The sequence below is a fragment of the Lynx rufus genome, unplaced genomic scaffold, assembly GCF_022079265.1.
Source record: "Lynx rufus isolate CCGP_SWC_20201006 ecotype Redwood Valley unplaced genomic scaffold, mLynRuf1.p SCAF_13, whole genome shotgun sequence".
Taxonomy (NCBI): domain Eukaryota; kingdom Metazoa; phylum Chordata; class Mammalia; order Carnivora; family Felidae; genus Lynx; species Lynx rufus.
The window spans coordinates 31,708,537-31,722,500 of NW_025814827.1; the positions used below are offsets into that span (position 1 = coordinate 31,708,537).

A 13,964-nucleotide genomic window follows, 5' to 3' on the forward strand; every position below is an offset into this window, starting at 1 on the left:
CTTGTCTCTGCTACCTCTGTGAACTGTGAGCTCTCTTATTTCCTCCTCTCTTCTGCTTCCCCACCAGCAGTTGGTCACAGGTTCAGAGTGGCAGTCATACAGACATGATAGAATTTAATCTAGCACTGTAGCTTTGTGGAACAATAAGGACAGGAAATATTGTCCAGCAACTAGCCAGAGCACATATTTTTTGGCAACCATCACCTTTATGGAAGGCATGCATAGTTGTTGGAGATGAGGTCAGAGTATGTGTTGCTCATCTTGACATTTGCCAAACCCTCTGCAGCCATCTATATTTGCTGTCATCTCTCTAGCTTCTGAAACTTCTTTAGGGTCTGGCTGCTGCCCTTACAAATTGATTGGAACTGCTTTTTGAAAAAAATTCAGAGGATTTTTATAGTAACCAAATTCAGAGGGTCTTCTCTAAGTCCCTATTTTCCTGCAAATGTCTGTAGCATTGTTTTCTCTTGAATACCTAATCTTTTTGAAATTTTCTTTCCCTTTGATTTTTACAAGTCTACATTATTATAATACTTCTGTTACTGATTCAACATTTCAATCATTGATTGGCTTTTTTTTCCCCAATTCCTTCTGACTACTAAATGATACATTCTGAATATTCTCTTTCTTACAGGTCTTTCATTTCTACCACCTCATTTAAAACTGTGGAGCTATAGTATTCTATTTGTGTGCTAGACATTCCTGCTTAGATCTTACACTTACATTTCAAATTCAGAATATATTAAATTGGTTTGTCATCATTTCTTTCTACTTCAACTTAACATTTTCCCTTCTTGACTTCCATTTTTCAATTAATGACACTGATTCAGATGAGATTGGGTGCGTTCAGAGTCGTATGGCTGTGATTCATGCCATATCAAGACAATGACGCTATGATTCATACATTCATCCACACAGAAAATCTCAGAGCTACTGCATTCTCTGTGTTAGATGTTAGCAGAGTTTTCAGGGGGAAAAAGTTCTATGTTCACATAAGGTTGAGAAATGTTAGGTTGAACAAAATCAAGTACGATTTTTCTTTCTAATGCCACTGAACTTTTCCAACCCTTTATGGTTAAACAGATTTTTTTTAATGTTTTTATTTATTTTTGAGAGAGGAGAGAGACAGAGTGCCAGCAGGGGAGGAGTAGAGACAAGGGGAGACACAGAATCCGAAGCAGGCTCCAGGCTCTGAGCTGTCAGCACAGAGCCCGACATGGGGCTTGGACTTGTGAACTACGAGATCATGACCTGAACTGAAGTCGGATGCCTAACTGACTGAGCCACCCAGGCGCCCCTCAAGCCCTTTAAATTATTCAGTGTGCTAATTTCTAAGTGGAATATTCCCAAAATTTATTGGACCATAGCATTTGTTTCTCAGGATAAAATCAGTGTGAAAAACACTGTCTTGAAAAGTGAGTTTGACTCCTCTCTCCCTGATGTGAGTTTTCCTTAGCCTAAGTTTATTTTACAATTCTAACTTATTTCCTGTGAGCTCATTCTCTTTTTCCCTGACTGCCCCCATCCTAGTTAAGACCCTTATCACCTTAGACTTCATAGTAATCTTCCTGTTGGTTCCCTTGTTTCCTAACATCACTCTTTCCAATCTGTCATCTTCATTGACACCCATTAATTCTTCTTGAAGCAGCATGTTGACATTGTTACACTTCAGACACCATCAGTATATTCCCATACTGATGGCAAGGCATATTTCCAGCTACACTGCTCATTAATTTCATCCATAAAGCCTTTCATTTACCTAGTGTTTATTCCTTTACACTGCCTACACAAGAGTTGTACTTCCCCTTTTTTCTCTGTTTACTCTTAATATCTCTGCTTATTATACCACTGTCACCTCATTTTTCCCCATAAATTCTGCATATTCTTTTAGACCCCACTCAAAACTGCTTTCACAAATAATGTCTCTCCATTTGTTTGTAATTCTTTTTCCTCCCTCTTAGAGTAATTCGTTTGTACAATTTACATAGTACTTAAAATGTTTTACTGTGTGTGTGTGTGTGTGTGTGTGTGTGTGTGTGTGTGTGTGTGTATGTCTCTCTGTCTTACATTTCCAACTACTTTGCAGATCCTGTGGAAGTAACTGTGCTATACATGGAACAATTTTGTGCTTATATTTACTAAATATTGAATGGTGTGGTAAAGTAGATAACTTGTTAATCTGTGTACATTTTTAATTTCCTTTTAGGAAGAACTCTTACTGGTGGCTTATAAAGAGTGTCACAAAGCTGTGATGCGGTGCAGTACAAGTTTTATATCTAGTAGCAAGACAGTAGTACAATTGTGGGGTCATACTCTGGAAACTAAGTCATACAAGGTATCTGAAGATCTTGTAAGCATACATCTGCCACTCTCCAGGACTCTTGCTGGTGAGTGTTTGTTTTTTGCATCTTTCTATTAGCTTTGTTTTTTAGATATTCAGAGTAGTAGAACTATTTCTGTTTTTGTTCTGTACTCATTATGTACAAACATATTCATATCACACTGCAGTTAAGAACTGTCACTGTCCTTCAAAGAGTTGTCACCAGAACATTGATCTCGGGATGCTTGTTTACCTGGGCCTTTTGTTATTTGGGTCAACTAATGAATCCTTGTAATATACACTGAAGGATTAACTTGGTAACTCATCTCCCACCCCAATTTAAATATGGTAAAATCTTGTTGCTGGGTTTTTTTCATTGAAGTATAGTTAACACACATTGTTACTGGTTTTTAACCCTCTTCTCTGTGAGATTACACCAGTGTGTTATCTTTGTTGTTATTCCTTTCACCACTAAAAGAAAGAAATAAGATTCTCTTTAATCATTCTTTGATTTGCATTTCCATGTAAATTGGTCCTGTCAGGTTTTTTTTTAATAACTTTATGTATGTAAGTGTATGTATGTATTTATTTATTTTTGAAGAATGCTGATAGCATCTTTCTATTTAGTTAGAAAGTAATGAAGCTCCATGCTTCCTTGAACTCACAACCCTGAGATCAAGAGTTGCATGCTCTACTGACTGAGCTAGCCAGATGCCTCTACGTTTATATTTTTAATTGTGGTAAATATACATAGTAACATAAAATTTATCATTTGAACCATTTTAAAATGTATAGTTCACTGGCATTAAGTACATTCATGCTCTGCAGTCATCAACCTCCATCCATCTCCAGAATATGTTTCATCTTCCCAAACTGAAATTCTGTACCTGTTCAGCATAACTCCTCAATCCCCCACTCCCTGTGGTCTTTGGAAGTCACCATTCTACTTTCCACTGCTATGCTTGACCCCTATAAGTACCTCACTTAACTGAAATCATATACATATCCTTTATAACTGGCTTGTTTCACTTAGTGCAATATCCTTAGTTTACCCATATTGTAGCATGTGTCAGAATTTCCCTCCTAGTTAAGACTGAATAATATTCCATAGTTTGTATATACCACCTTTTGCTTATCCATTTGCCTATGAATGGATGCTTGGGTTCCTTCTACCTTTTGGCTGTTGTGAATAATGTTGCTGTGAGTATGAGTGTACAGGTATCTGTTTGAGTCCTTGTTCTTAGTTCTTTGATGTATGTACCGTAAGTGTAATTGCTGGCTCATAAAGTAATTCTACTTTTTAACTTTTTGAGGAACCACCAAACTCTTTTTCATAGCAACTGCACCGTTTTACATTCCCACCAGCAGTGTACAAGGGTTCCATTTTTTTCTGCATCCTCACCAACACATCTTCTTTCCTGTATGTTTTTTTTAATAGCCATCCTAATGAGTGAAGTGGTAGTTCATTGTTTTTGTTGTTGTTGTTGTTTTAAGTTCATTTATTTATTTTGAGAGAGACAGCATAATCCTGGGAGGGACGGACAATGAGAGAGAGAATCCCAAGCAGGCTCCACACTGTTAGCACAGAACCTGATGTGGGGCTTGAACCCATGAACCATGAGATCATGACCTGAGCCAAAGCTAAGAGTCAGGTTGCTTAACCACCTGAGCCACCCAGGCACCCCAGTTCATTGTGGTTTTGATTTGCATTTCTCCAATGATTAGTGATTATTGAGCATCTTTTCCTGTGCTTGCCGGTCATGTTTATATCTTCTTTGGAGAAATGTCTATTCAAGTCCTTTGTGTATTTTTTAATCAGATATTTTGTTGTTGAGTTGTTGGAGCTTTCTGTATGTTCTGGATATTAGCTATGTATGAAACATATGATCTGCAAATATTTTCTCCCGTTCTTTGGATTGCCTTTTCACTCTGTTGATAGTATCCTTTGAAATTATTGCCAAATCCAATGTCATGAAGTCTATTCCCTGTTTTCTTCTAAGAGTTTTACAGTTTTAGCTCCTGTGTTTAGGTTTTTGATTCATTTTTAGTTTTTGCACATGGTATAATTGATGTGATTTTACGTCACTTCTATTTTTACAAAAAGAAATACTTAAATTAGTTTTCATTTCTTTTGATTAGTTAAGAGCAGAATAAGGATGTCTTGAGAGGCAGCATAGTATTTTTATATAATGTGTAAACACACCTTGCACTATGTAGGATCTTAAATACATTAATAATACTGTGTTTTATAAGTCAAAAGTTTGCATTTCTAAACTCAGTAAATATATATTTAAACCTCATAAGTTTCTGAACTTGAGTTAATGAAGGATAAATTAACTGGGTTTATTGCTTTTTCATTTCTCTCTCTCTCTCTCTCTTTTTTTTTTTTTTTTTTTAACCTTTAGGTCTTCATGTGCGTTTAAGCAGGCTGGGTGCTGTTTCAAGACTACATGAATTTGTGCCTTTTGTAAGTGACTCTATTAAGGACTGATTTACTTATACCCTATTTCTAAACACCTCTTGGTTGATAGGAGGGAAGAAAAATTTTGAAACCTACCTGGATAATTCCCATTTAGTAATTTTAGGTTTCTATATAAAGTACATTGAAATCTAAATCACCAAAACTTGGAGTTAACTCATTCAGGCCCATCTGTTTTACAGATGAGAAAACTGAAGAATGTCTAGTGCCATGACTTTGAGACACATCCAAGCCCTCTGAAAAATAATGAAATTGTTCATCTCTTTCAGGAGGACTTTCAAGTAGAGGTACTAGTGGAATATCCTTTGCGTTGTCTGGTGTTGGTTGCCCAGGTTGTTGCTGAAATGTGGCGAAGAAATGGACTCTCTCTCATTAGCCAGGTATGGCAAGGCCTATTCACATTCATGTGAATGTGAGTGTGTTAATTTTCTGATGGTTTTTTATCTTATATAATTTAGCCTTATGTCTCTGGATTTTGCTATTTGCTTTCTGTTTTCTTATATGAACTCAGAAATGAAAGTTCTAGTAACCATGTAGATATTTCTCCTATTGAGTAGATAGATTAGGTGATAGCCAGTAGAAATGTGCCCATTAACATTATGAGGATTTCCTTACCTGGAGACCTATAGTCTTCCCATCACCTTTCTTAATAGAAGGCCACTTTAACAATTTTTCCCTCTGTTCTAGAGCAAATAAAGAGAAGTGCTTTTCCTAAAAGATGGGGAAACTGGACTTGTAAAGATACCACTTGGGAGAAAAATCGTGTTATGATTGATTGTAGAAATGAGTTTACTTTTATAGAAGTGGGGATTTTTAAATCAGAGGACATAAATTCTTTTGTTGCACATGTTGAGAGAGTAATAATATAGAGCATTTTAAACTTGGAAGTATTTTCATGCCATATTTCCTTACTTTAAAATCTCACGAATCCCTTAGTGATTCATAGATTTACAGCTTTTTGCTTTTTTTTTTTTTTTTTTTTTTGCCACTAAGGAGTTCTTGGAGTTTCTGGTTTAGAGAAAGTTTTAGGAATAGTGTTTGTTAAGAATTCTGTTTGAAATAAAACAATTCATGCCACTTCTATCTTTTATTTTACAGGTGTTTTACTACCAAGATGTTAAGTGCAGAGAAGAAATGTATGATAAAGATATCATTATGCTTCAGGTACCTATTGAAATTACTTTGGATACTTGTGTCTTAACCTTCTTTGATCCCTTGTAGAGGGAGAGAAAAGATACAGTAATTATTTTTAACTTTATTTACTTAAATTTTTCTCACGTTAAAACTTAATAGGGTATCATAAAAAATGGAAGGGATTACTACATTATCTTTTGCAGACTTACTTTATACTCTTTCTGACAGTCCTGCTGGAGACAAATGTTTGTTCATTTAATATACATGGAACTGTCATGCTGTGTTTCTTCCACAGATTGGTGCATCTTTAATGGATCCCAACAGGTTCTTGTTACTGGTACTTCAGAGGTATGAACTTGCTGATGCTTTTAACAAGACTATATCCACAAAAGACCAGGTAAGCAACAGAAACTGACATGTGTATCAATTCCAAAGGAAGTATTTTTGTTAACAATTTTAATCATATTTAGGATTTTTATTTCTTTATGTGTATTTCCAAAAATCACACATATACACATAACATGCACATATATCTACATATGCACATATGTACTCTTTTTACTCTACGAAAAGTTAGAATGTTTAGATTAATAAAAGGAGAAGAAAAATCACATGAAAGACTGCCTCCTAGAAATGATCACCTTCTAAGTTTTGGTGTCTCGTTTGTTTTTAAAACAAAAATTGGATCATTTTGTATGTGCTATTTGGTTATTTGCTTTCTGTGCTTAATGAGATGTTGTGATAGTTTTAAATAAATATACCACCACTTTTTTTTATATCATAATTTTTAAAGGCTATATAGTATTGCGCTGTACAATTGCATTATACTTTGATCCCCTAATTGCTGAAGAGGTTTTCTAGTTTTTTGGTCTTATAAACATCTCTGTACCTCAGGTTTTAAACACTTGCCTAATTATTTTGTTAAGATAAATTTTTAGAAGAGGATTACCTGGAGAAAACAGTATGCATTTTCTTAAGACTCTTAATACGTATTGTCACATTGCTCTCAGAAGAGGTACTCAGATTTACACTCCTTAGCAGTGTGTACCTCTGTAGTGGCACTAGTATCTTTACTCTTTGTTGATGTGGTAGGTGAAAGGCGGTCTTTTATTTGTAGGTGTAGTTCTTTAATGAGCATTGAGGTTGACCATGTTTTCATGATTATTGGCCTTTTTTCCCCCTTTCTGATAGTAAATTATCTTTCCAACCCTTTACCCTTTTTCAGTTTCTGTTAAAGTTCCTTATTTAATAAGGATATTTTTCACTTGTTGTATTTGTTACATTTTTTATAGCTTATAATTTGTTGTACTTTGTAGTTTTGTCACATCTTCATTGCTTTCATATTTGATACGAACTTATAAAGTAGTCCTTATGTACTTTAAATTTATGAATCATGTTATTTTATTCTTTCAAATTAGAAGTTACTTGCAAAGGACCAAAGAATAGGATACAAAATACAAAGCTAATTTTTAGTCATGTTTTATACTTGGTGAAAAATGAGTATCTCATTTTGCTATACATTGCTTAAGTAAGAGGGGTGTTAAGGAAGAGTATTCTCACGAACTGGTATCTGTTATTTGAAGCCACTGTCCCACCAACCCAGGTAAGAAGGAAGTCATAAGAATTAGTTTGTTGACTTAAGGCTATATGGTAATGATAATGAAAATAATATTTGTATTGAGTTCTTATTATATGCCAGGTATTGTGAACCTTATGGAATTTGATGTCAGTAAAGGGAATTATTCACCTGATTTTCTGCTGCAGTCTGAAGGAAAATACTGGACTGCATGAACCATGAGTCTGATCCAGAAATGTATGTTTTATAAAGGCTTTTGGTTCTTTTGTAACTAATTTATTCTTTTTTGATTTAATAGGATTTGATTAAACAATATAATACATTAATAGAAGAAATGCTTCAAGTCCTCATCTATATTGTGGGTAAGATTAAAACATTAATCTTATGAGTTGTTTTCAGAGAGAGCATTAATAAAAACTATAATTTATCATTTTACTCTTCTCGCAAATACAGCATAGAATATTAGAGATTAATGTGACTAATATGATTGATGTGTTTAGAAACCTAGCTTTTAAAAAGCACAGTTCTGTTACATCTTTGTTTTTCAATACCTGATTTATAATTATTTGGTCTTGTTTTACTGGAATACAATTATCCTAGTTAGAAATGTAGATGAAAAATACCTATACATTGAGTGCTAAAAATTGTATTTATATGTGAAATTTCAAAGTAATATAGGTCTTAGTAAAAAAAAAAAATTTTTTTTCATTGTGTCATTCTTTTTACTTTGGGTAAATATTGGCCATACTTTTTTGGTTGTTTTTTTTTTTTTTTTTAATGTTCTGTATTATAGACTTTGTTGATTTTATGAGCTAAGTAAAAGTTCTTGACTTCTCATTCTGGCTATTGTTTCTTACTTTATGGCAGCAAACATGCTTTTTATTGTTAGTTCTTAGTGAGGATTCTACCCCTGGCTAAATCTGAAAACATGGGTTCATTTTACTTGTTTTCAGAGAGTTAGTTACTGACTGGCTGCTTGTCTCAGCAGAAAGTGTGGTGAACTTCATTGCCATTGCAAAGTGAGTTGTAAATGTGTAAAAGATTTTTAAATTGATGATATACTTTATTAAATTATAAGAACTTGAGAATTTTTATGTTTGTTCTTAGAATAGTGTGTGAAGAATTTCTAGTACTATATTTTTGCTATTTTATATTTTTACTGTTTTATTATTGCTATTACTGTGTTTATCTAAATTTATTGGGTTTTTCCTCCTATGTGATTTGATTTTTTGTTAATACCTGCTATATTCCTGAGTACAGTAACTTCATTACTTTCATTATCAATATATATTAATTAGATATATATTATCATTTATATATATCATTTAATATGTATAATCATTAATATAATATATTATATTATTTATATATACTATCATTATATATATTTAATATATATTATCATTAATATATATGTGTTAATATATAGTGTTAACTATGTAATACTATATATTAACTATATAATAGTCTATAATACATATTGTATTATTGATTTTTAGGAATTATCTATAATATATTAACTATCAGAAGCATGCCATTTACATTTTTGGGGTCTTAGATTCATGATTTGTAAAATTTGAAGGTAATCTATGTGATCTCTGAGCTTTCTTATAGCACTAAATTTCTAGAGAATACTGTTTTAGGGGGAAAAATTGAAAGTTATAAAGTGCTTTACAAATGTTAAGAGGGATCATCTATTTGAAATGAATTCATTTCACAAGAGTCATTCTTTGGCTAATTTATAGAATTTATCAAATCTCTTAGGCAGAAGTTTCCTGCCTTTGTAATGACTTTGTTATAGATATCATAAGAGTTTGTATATTGCAAATCAGTGGTGACATAAGGCCAGATACCATAGGCCTTCTTAAGGCAATGGGAATTAGATGCTTTCAACACCAGTTCCCGTAGTTGACTTAGCTATTTTCTCTCTCTGTTTGGCAGTTTATTGAGATGAAAAATGGAAACATGGTCATGTGGGCATTTTAGCAACACCAGTCATTCCTGATACGTATTACTGTCTTGTCATTTAATCCATAACAACATATTTAAGTATCTTGTTTGTGGGTTTTCACCTTATTCTGTCTTAAATAACAAGTATAGACAAAATCAAGGAAGATCTTGAAAGAAAAGCTATTGTTCACTGATGGCCAGTGGTCTTTCAATGCCATCAGCCTTTTTTCTAGTATTAGAAACACATGCTAATTTAATTGAGGGGCCTTGTTTATAATGTGTGAGTATGTGTACGTATACTTCTGTGTGTGTGTGTGTGTGTGTGTGTGTGTGTGTGTGTGTGTGTAGGTTAAGAGAAGGCCTGTGTTCTTTGGATCTCTTCATTTTTCTTCCTCTGTCTTTTAGCAAATAGACTTTTGTTCAGATTTAGGAATATGTCCAAATTCTGGTCCCTCTCTCATAGACTTAATGCAGTATTCTGTGTATTAAGTGTTCCTGGTAGAAGAGATTTAAATAGAAAACAATTGATTGTTTTACTTTTTCTTTTCATTGTTTGTATTAGGTGAGCGTTATGTACCTGGCGTGGGAAATGTAACCAAAGAAGAGGTCACAATGAGAGAAATTATTCACTTGCTTTGTATTGAACCCATGCCACATAGCGCCATTGCCAAAAATTTACCTGAGAACGTAAGTCCAGCATTGTTGTTGTTGTTGTTTTTCTTTTTTTGGAATTGGAAACAAAACTACTTTGAAGTTTTAGGAAAATTTATTTAATGAATTTTGCAGATCTACAACTATTCATTCTTTAGTGGTATAAACTTTAATAATTCTGGACTTCCGGGCATTAAGAAACATTTTTGAAATATTATGGCTATTTGGAAAACATCTTAGAGCAAGAAACTTCTTGGCTTTTGCTTACATCAAAATAAAAATTCTCCAGAGAAAAGGGGCCTCCTTGAAATACTGAGACTATTTGAGTAGTATATTAGTCTGGATCTTCTGAGAAGCAGATGTCTAAGACAAAACATTTAAGAATTTATTAGGGGGGCGCCTGGGTGGCGCAGTCGGTTAAGCGTCCGACTTCAGCCAGGTCACGATCTCGCGGTCCGTGAGTTCGAGCCCCGCGTCAGGCTCTGGGCTGATGGCTCAGAGCCTGGAGCCTGTTTCCGATTCTGTGTCTCCCTCTCTCTCTGCCCCTCCCCCGTTCATGCTCTGTCTCTCTCTGTCCCAAAAATAAATAAACGTTGAAAAAAAAAATTTTTAAAAAAAATTAAAAAAAAAATAAATAAAAAAAAAAAAAAAAAGAATTTATTAGGAACAGTACGTATGAGAGAAAATGGTGAGGAAGCTTGGAAAAGCTTGGGAGCCATCAGACTGTGAGGCAAAATTGATTCCAGGTGAAAATAAGAAGAAAGGAAGGTTAGATAGAAGCATTCTAGACTGCTGGGTAATCCCATCCAGGCTTGATGTCTTCCCCTCTATCCCACAGTGAGCCTGCATTAGTATCTCTGTTGCCTCTAACTGGAGGTCTGCAGAGTGCAGTCTCATGGCCACAGGTGATATTTAAGTTTTTGTATTTGCTGACAATTGAAGTAAATAGTCCTAAAGATTATGGGTCTCTGGGCGCCTGGGTGGCTCAGTCGGTTGGGCGTCCGATTTCGGCTCAGGTCATGATCTCGTGGTCCGTGAGTTCAAGCCCTGCGTCGGGCTTTGTGCTGACAGCTCAGAGCCTGGAGCCTGTTTCAGATTCTGTGTCTCCCTCTCTCTGACCCTCCCCCATTCATGCTCTGTCTCTCTCTGTCTCAAAAATAAATGTTAAAAAAATAATGATAATAAAAAAAAAAGATTATGGGTCTCATATTTTTTCTTCTGAGATTTAATTATGAATTAGAACAATGATTCTTAAAAGAGAATTGGACTTATCTATCAAGGTTTTCCAGAGAAATAGAATAGAGATAAATTTTGACTGTTGGTCATTTTTCCTAAAAAAATATTGTATCTTTTTCCAGTTTTATTGTTTGTTTTTAAATTTTTTTAATGTTTATTTTTAAGAGAGTACAAGCAAGGGAGGGGCAGAGAGAGAGAGGGAGACACAGAATCTGAAGCAGGTTCGAAGCTCTGAGCTGTCGAGCCTGATGTGGGGCTCGAACTCACAAACTGCGAGATCATCACCTGAGCTAAAGTGGATGTTTAACTGACTGAGCCACTTAGGTACCCCCTTTTTCCAGTTTTATTGTTAATTGATTCTCAGACTTATTTGGCATATCACCTTCATAATTTCTACATATCCATCTACCCATTTTATAATTATTAATACATTTTAAGATTCATTTACATTTTTCTTGGCATCTTTCTAAGCAATACTATCAGTGAAATAGGTTTAGTTTCTGGATTTTTTTTCTAATATGTATTAAAATAAGTGACTATTCACAATTTTAAAAATATATAACTGTATAACATAAAATAATTTCATACACCACTAGTGATATATATATATCATACTTTGCAAGCAGAATGCTTTAAGGCATACCCTAACTTCATTGCTTATCCCAAGTGTATTATTTTATTTTATTTTATTTATTTTGAGAGAGAGAAAGAGGGAGCACAAGCAGGAGGAGGGGCAGAGAGAGAAAGAATCCCAAGCAGGCTCTGCAGTGTCAGCACAGAGCCAGATGCGGGGCCCCAACTCACAAATCGGATCATGACCTGAGCCAGAATCAAGAGTCAGATGCTTAAGTGACGGAGCCACCTAGTCCCCCTGCTATGTGCATTATTTTAAATTTTTTTTTTTTTTCAACGTTTATTTATTTTTAGGACAGAGAGATACAGAGCATGAACGGGGGAGGGGCAGAGAGAGAGGGAGACACAGCATTGGAAACAGGCTCCAGGCTCTGAGCCATCAGCCCAGAGCCCGACGCGGGGCTCGAACTCACGGACCGTGAGATCGTGACCTGGCTGAAGTCGGATGCTTAACCGACTGCGCCACCCAGGCGCCCCAATGTGCATTATTTTAAAAGGAGGTTAAATGCCTCAATTTTTGCGAAACTATTATATGCTTACTTTTGTATCTCAACTATGTTCTTAATCCTGATTTTCAATGACTTTATTAAAAAAAAAAAAATTCCCCGATCAAGGAAAAGTTCTGGCCAATCAGAAAATTATTATAATGCAGAAGCCAGACTACATTTGGACATCTACATGTGTTTGGCTGTAGATTCCATTTATTTTATAACCTTGGTTTTAGGTATTGGTACAGCATGGACATGTCCTTAAATGATGTCGGTGATGAACATATTAAATAAGGAAAACTCTTTTTCTTTTTTTTTTTTTTTTTTTTTTAAGTAATGTCCACACCTAGCCTGGGGCTCGAATTCACAACCCCTAGATCAAGAGTCACATGCTTCACTGACTGAGCCAGCCAGGCACCCTGAGCTCTTTTTCTTTGAACTACTGGGTGTGTGTTTGTGTGTTTATATACATAAATGTATATGAGGGCAAATTTAGATAAAATTTCTTCCTTAAGTAGTTTATTTATAGATCTTATTTCTGTTAAGAAATTGGCTCCTCAAAACAATTGGTTTCAGACCCAATTTTTTTATACTGGAAGTTGATCTTTTTTTATTGTTTACAAAGTACTTCAGGAATGCTCTTGAAATGTATTGCAGTTCACAGTAAGAGAAGGAAAAGTCATTGCATGAAGGTAAAAATGACAATAATATTGTTTCAACAGGAAAATAATGAAACTGGCTTAGAGAATGTCATAAACAAAGTGGCCACATTTAAGTAAGTACTTAATATTTATGCTTATTTTGGGAAGTAGACCAATCTTTGCTATTGTACGTTGGATATTTGTAGAAGCTCTGAAGTCCTTGCCTGAACTCCTAAGAACAAGAATGGAGTACAGATGAAAAAGGGTGAAAATGAGGGGCACATGGTTAAGCACTGAGTAATGTGTTTGTTGAAAAAAATGAGTATTTTTGCATATGTGGATGTTAAGAAACTTAGTAGAAGACCATGGGGGAAGGGAGGCAAACAATAAGAGACTCTTAAATACAGAGAACAAACTGAGGGTGGGTTGGGGTGGGGGAGAGGGGAAATGGGTGATGGGCATTGAGCAGGGCACTTGTTAGGATGAGTACTGGGTGTTGTCTGTAAGCGATGAACCATGGGAATCTATCCCAAAAACCAAGAGCCCACTTTACACACTGTTTGTTAGCCAATTTGACAAAAAATTATATTAAAATTAGTTACTTTTAAAAAATGAGTATTTTTGGAAAGTATATGAGAAATATTCAGGATATTAAGTGACTTAAATAGTAAGTATACTTGGCCCTTCAACATGTTCAAATAGCATGAGTCCACTTACACGTGGAGTTTGTACAGTATAGTACTGTTAATGTAGTTTCTCATTTATGATTTTCTTAACATTTTCTTTTTGCTAGCTTACTTTTTGTGAGAATACAGTGTATGATACATTTAACATACAAAATATGTATTGACTATTT

The 13,964-nt window shown here is 34.7% G+C and overlaps 1 protein-coding gene across 2 annotated transcripts in view; it reads left to right on the forward strand.

The window, feature by feature from the left end:
• The window catches only part of UBR1 (ubiquitin protein ligase E3 component n-recognin 1), a 134,512-nt gene that overhangs the window by 65,114 nt on the left and 55,434 nt on the right, over positions 1 to 13,964 (forward strand). For both annotated transcript variants that reach the window (XM_047075223.1, XM_047075222.1), the window contains exons 15-22: positions 2,207 to 2,387; positions 4,726 to 4,787; positions 5,069 to 5,179; positions 5,898 to 5,963; positions 6,229 to 6,330; positions 7,808 to 7,871; positions 10,022 to 10,146; positions 13,190 to 13,242. In XM_047075223.1, the coding sequence (XP_046931179.1) occupies positions 2,207 to 2,387; positions 4,726 to 4,787; positions 5,069 to 5,179; positions 5,898 to 5,963; positions 6,229 to 6,330; positions 7,808 to 7,871; positions 10,022 to 10,146; positions 13,190 to 13,242 (764 nt within the window). The remainder of the gene's footprint in view (positions 1 to 2,206; positions 2,388 to 4,725; positions 4,788 to 5,068; positions 5,180 to 5,897; positions 5,964 to 6,228; positions 6,331 to 7,807; positions 7,872 to 10,021; positions 10,147 to 13,189; positions 13,243 to 13,964) is intronic.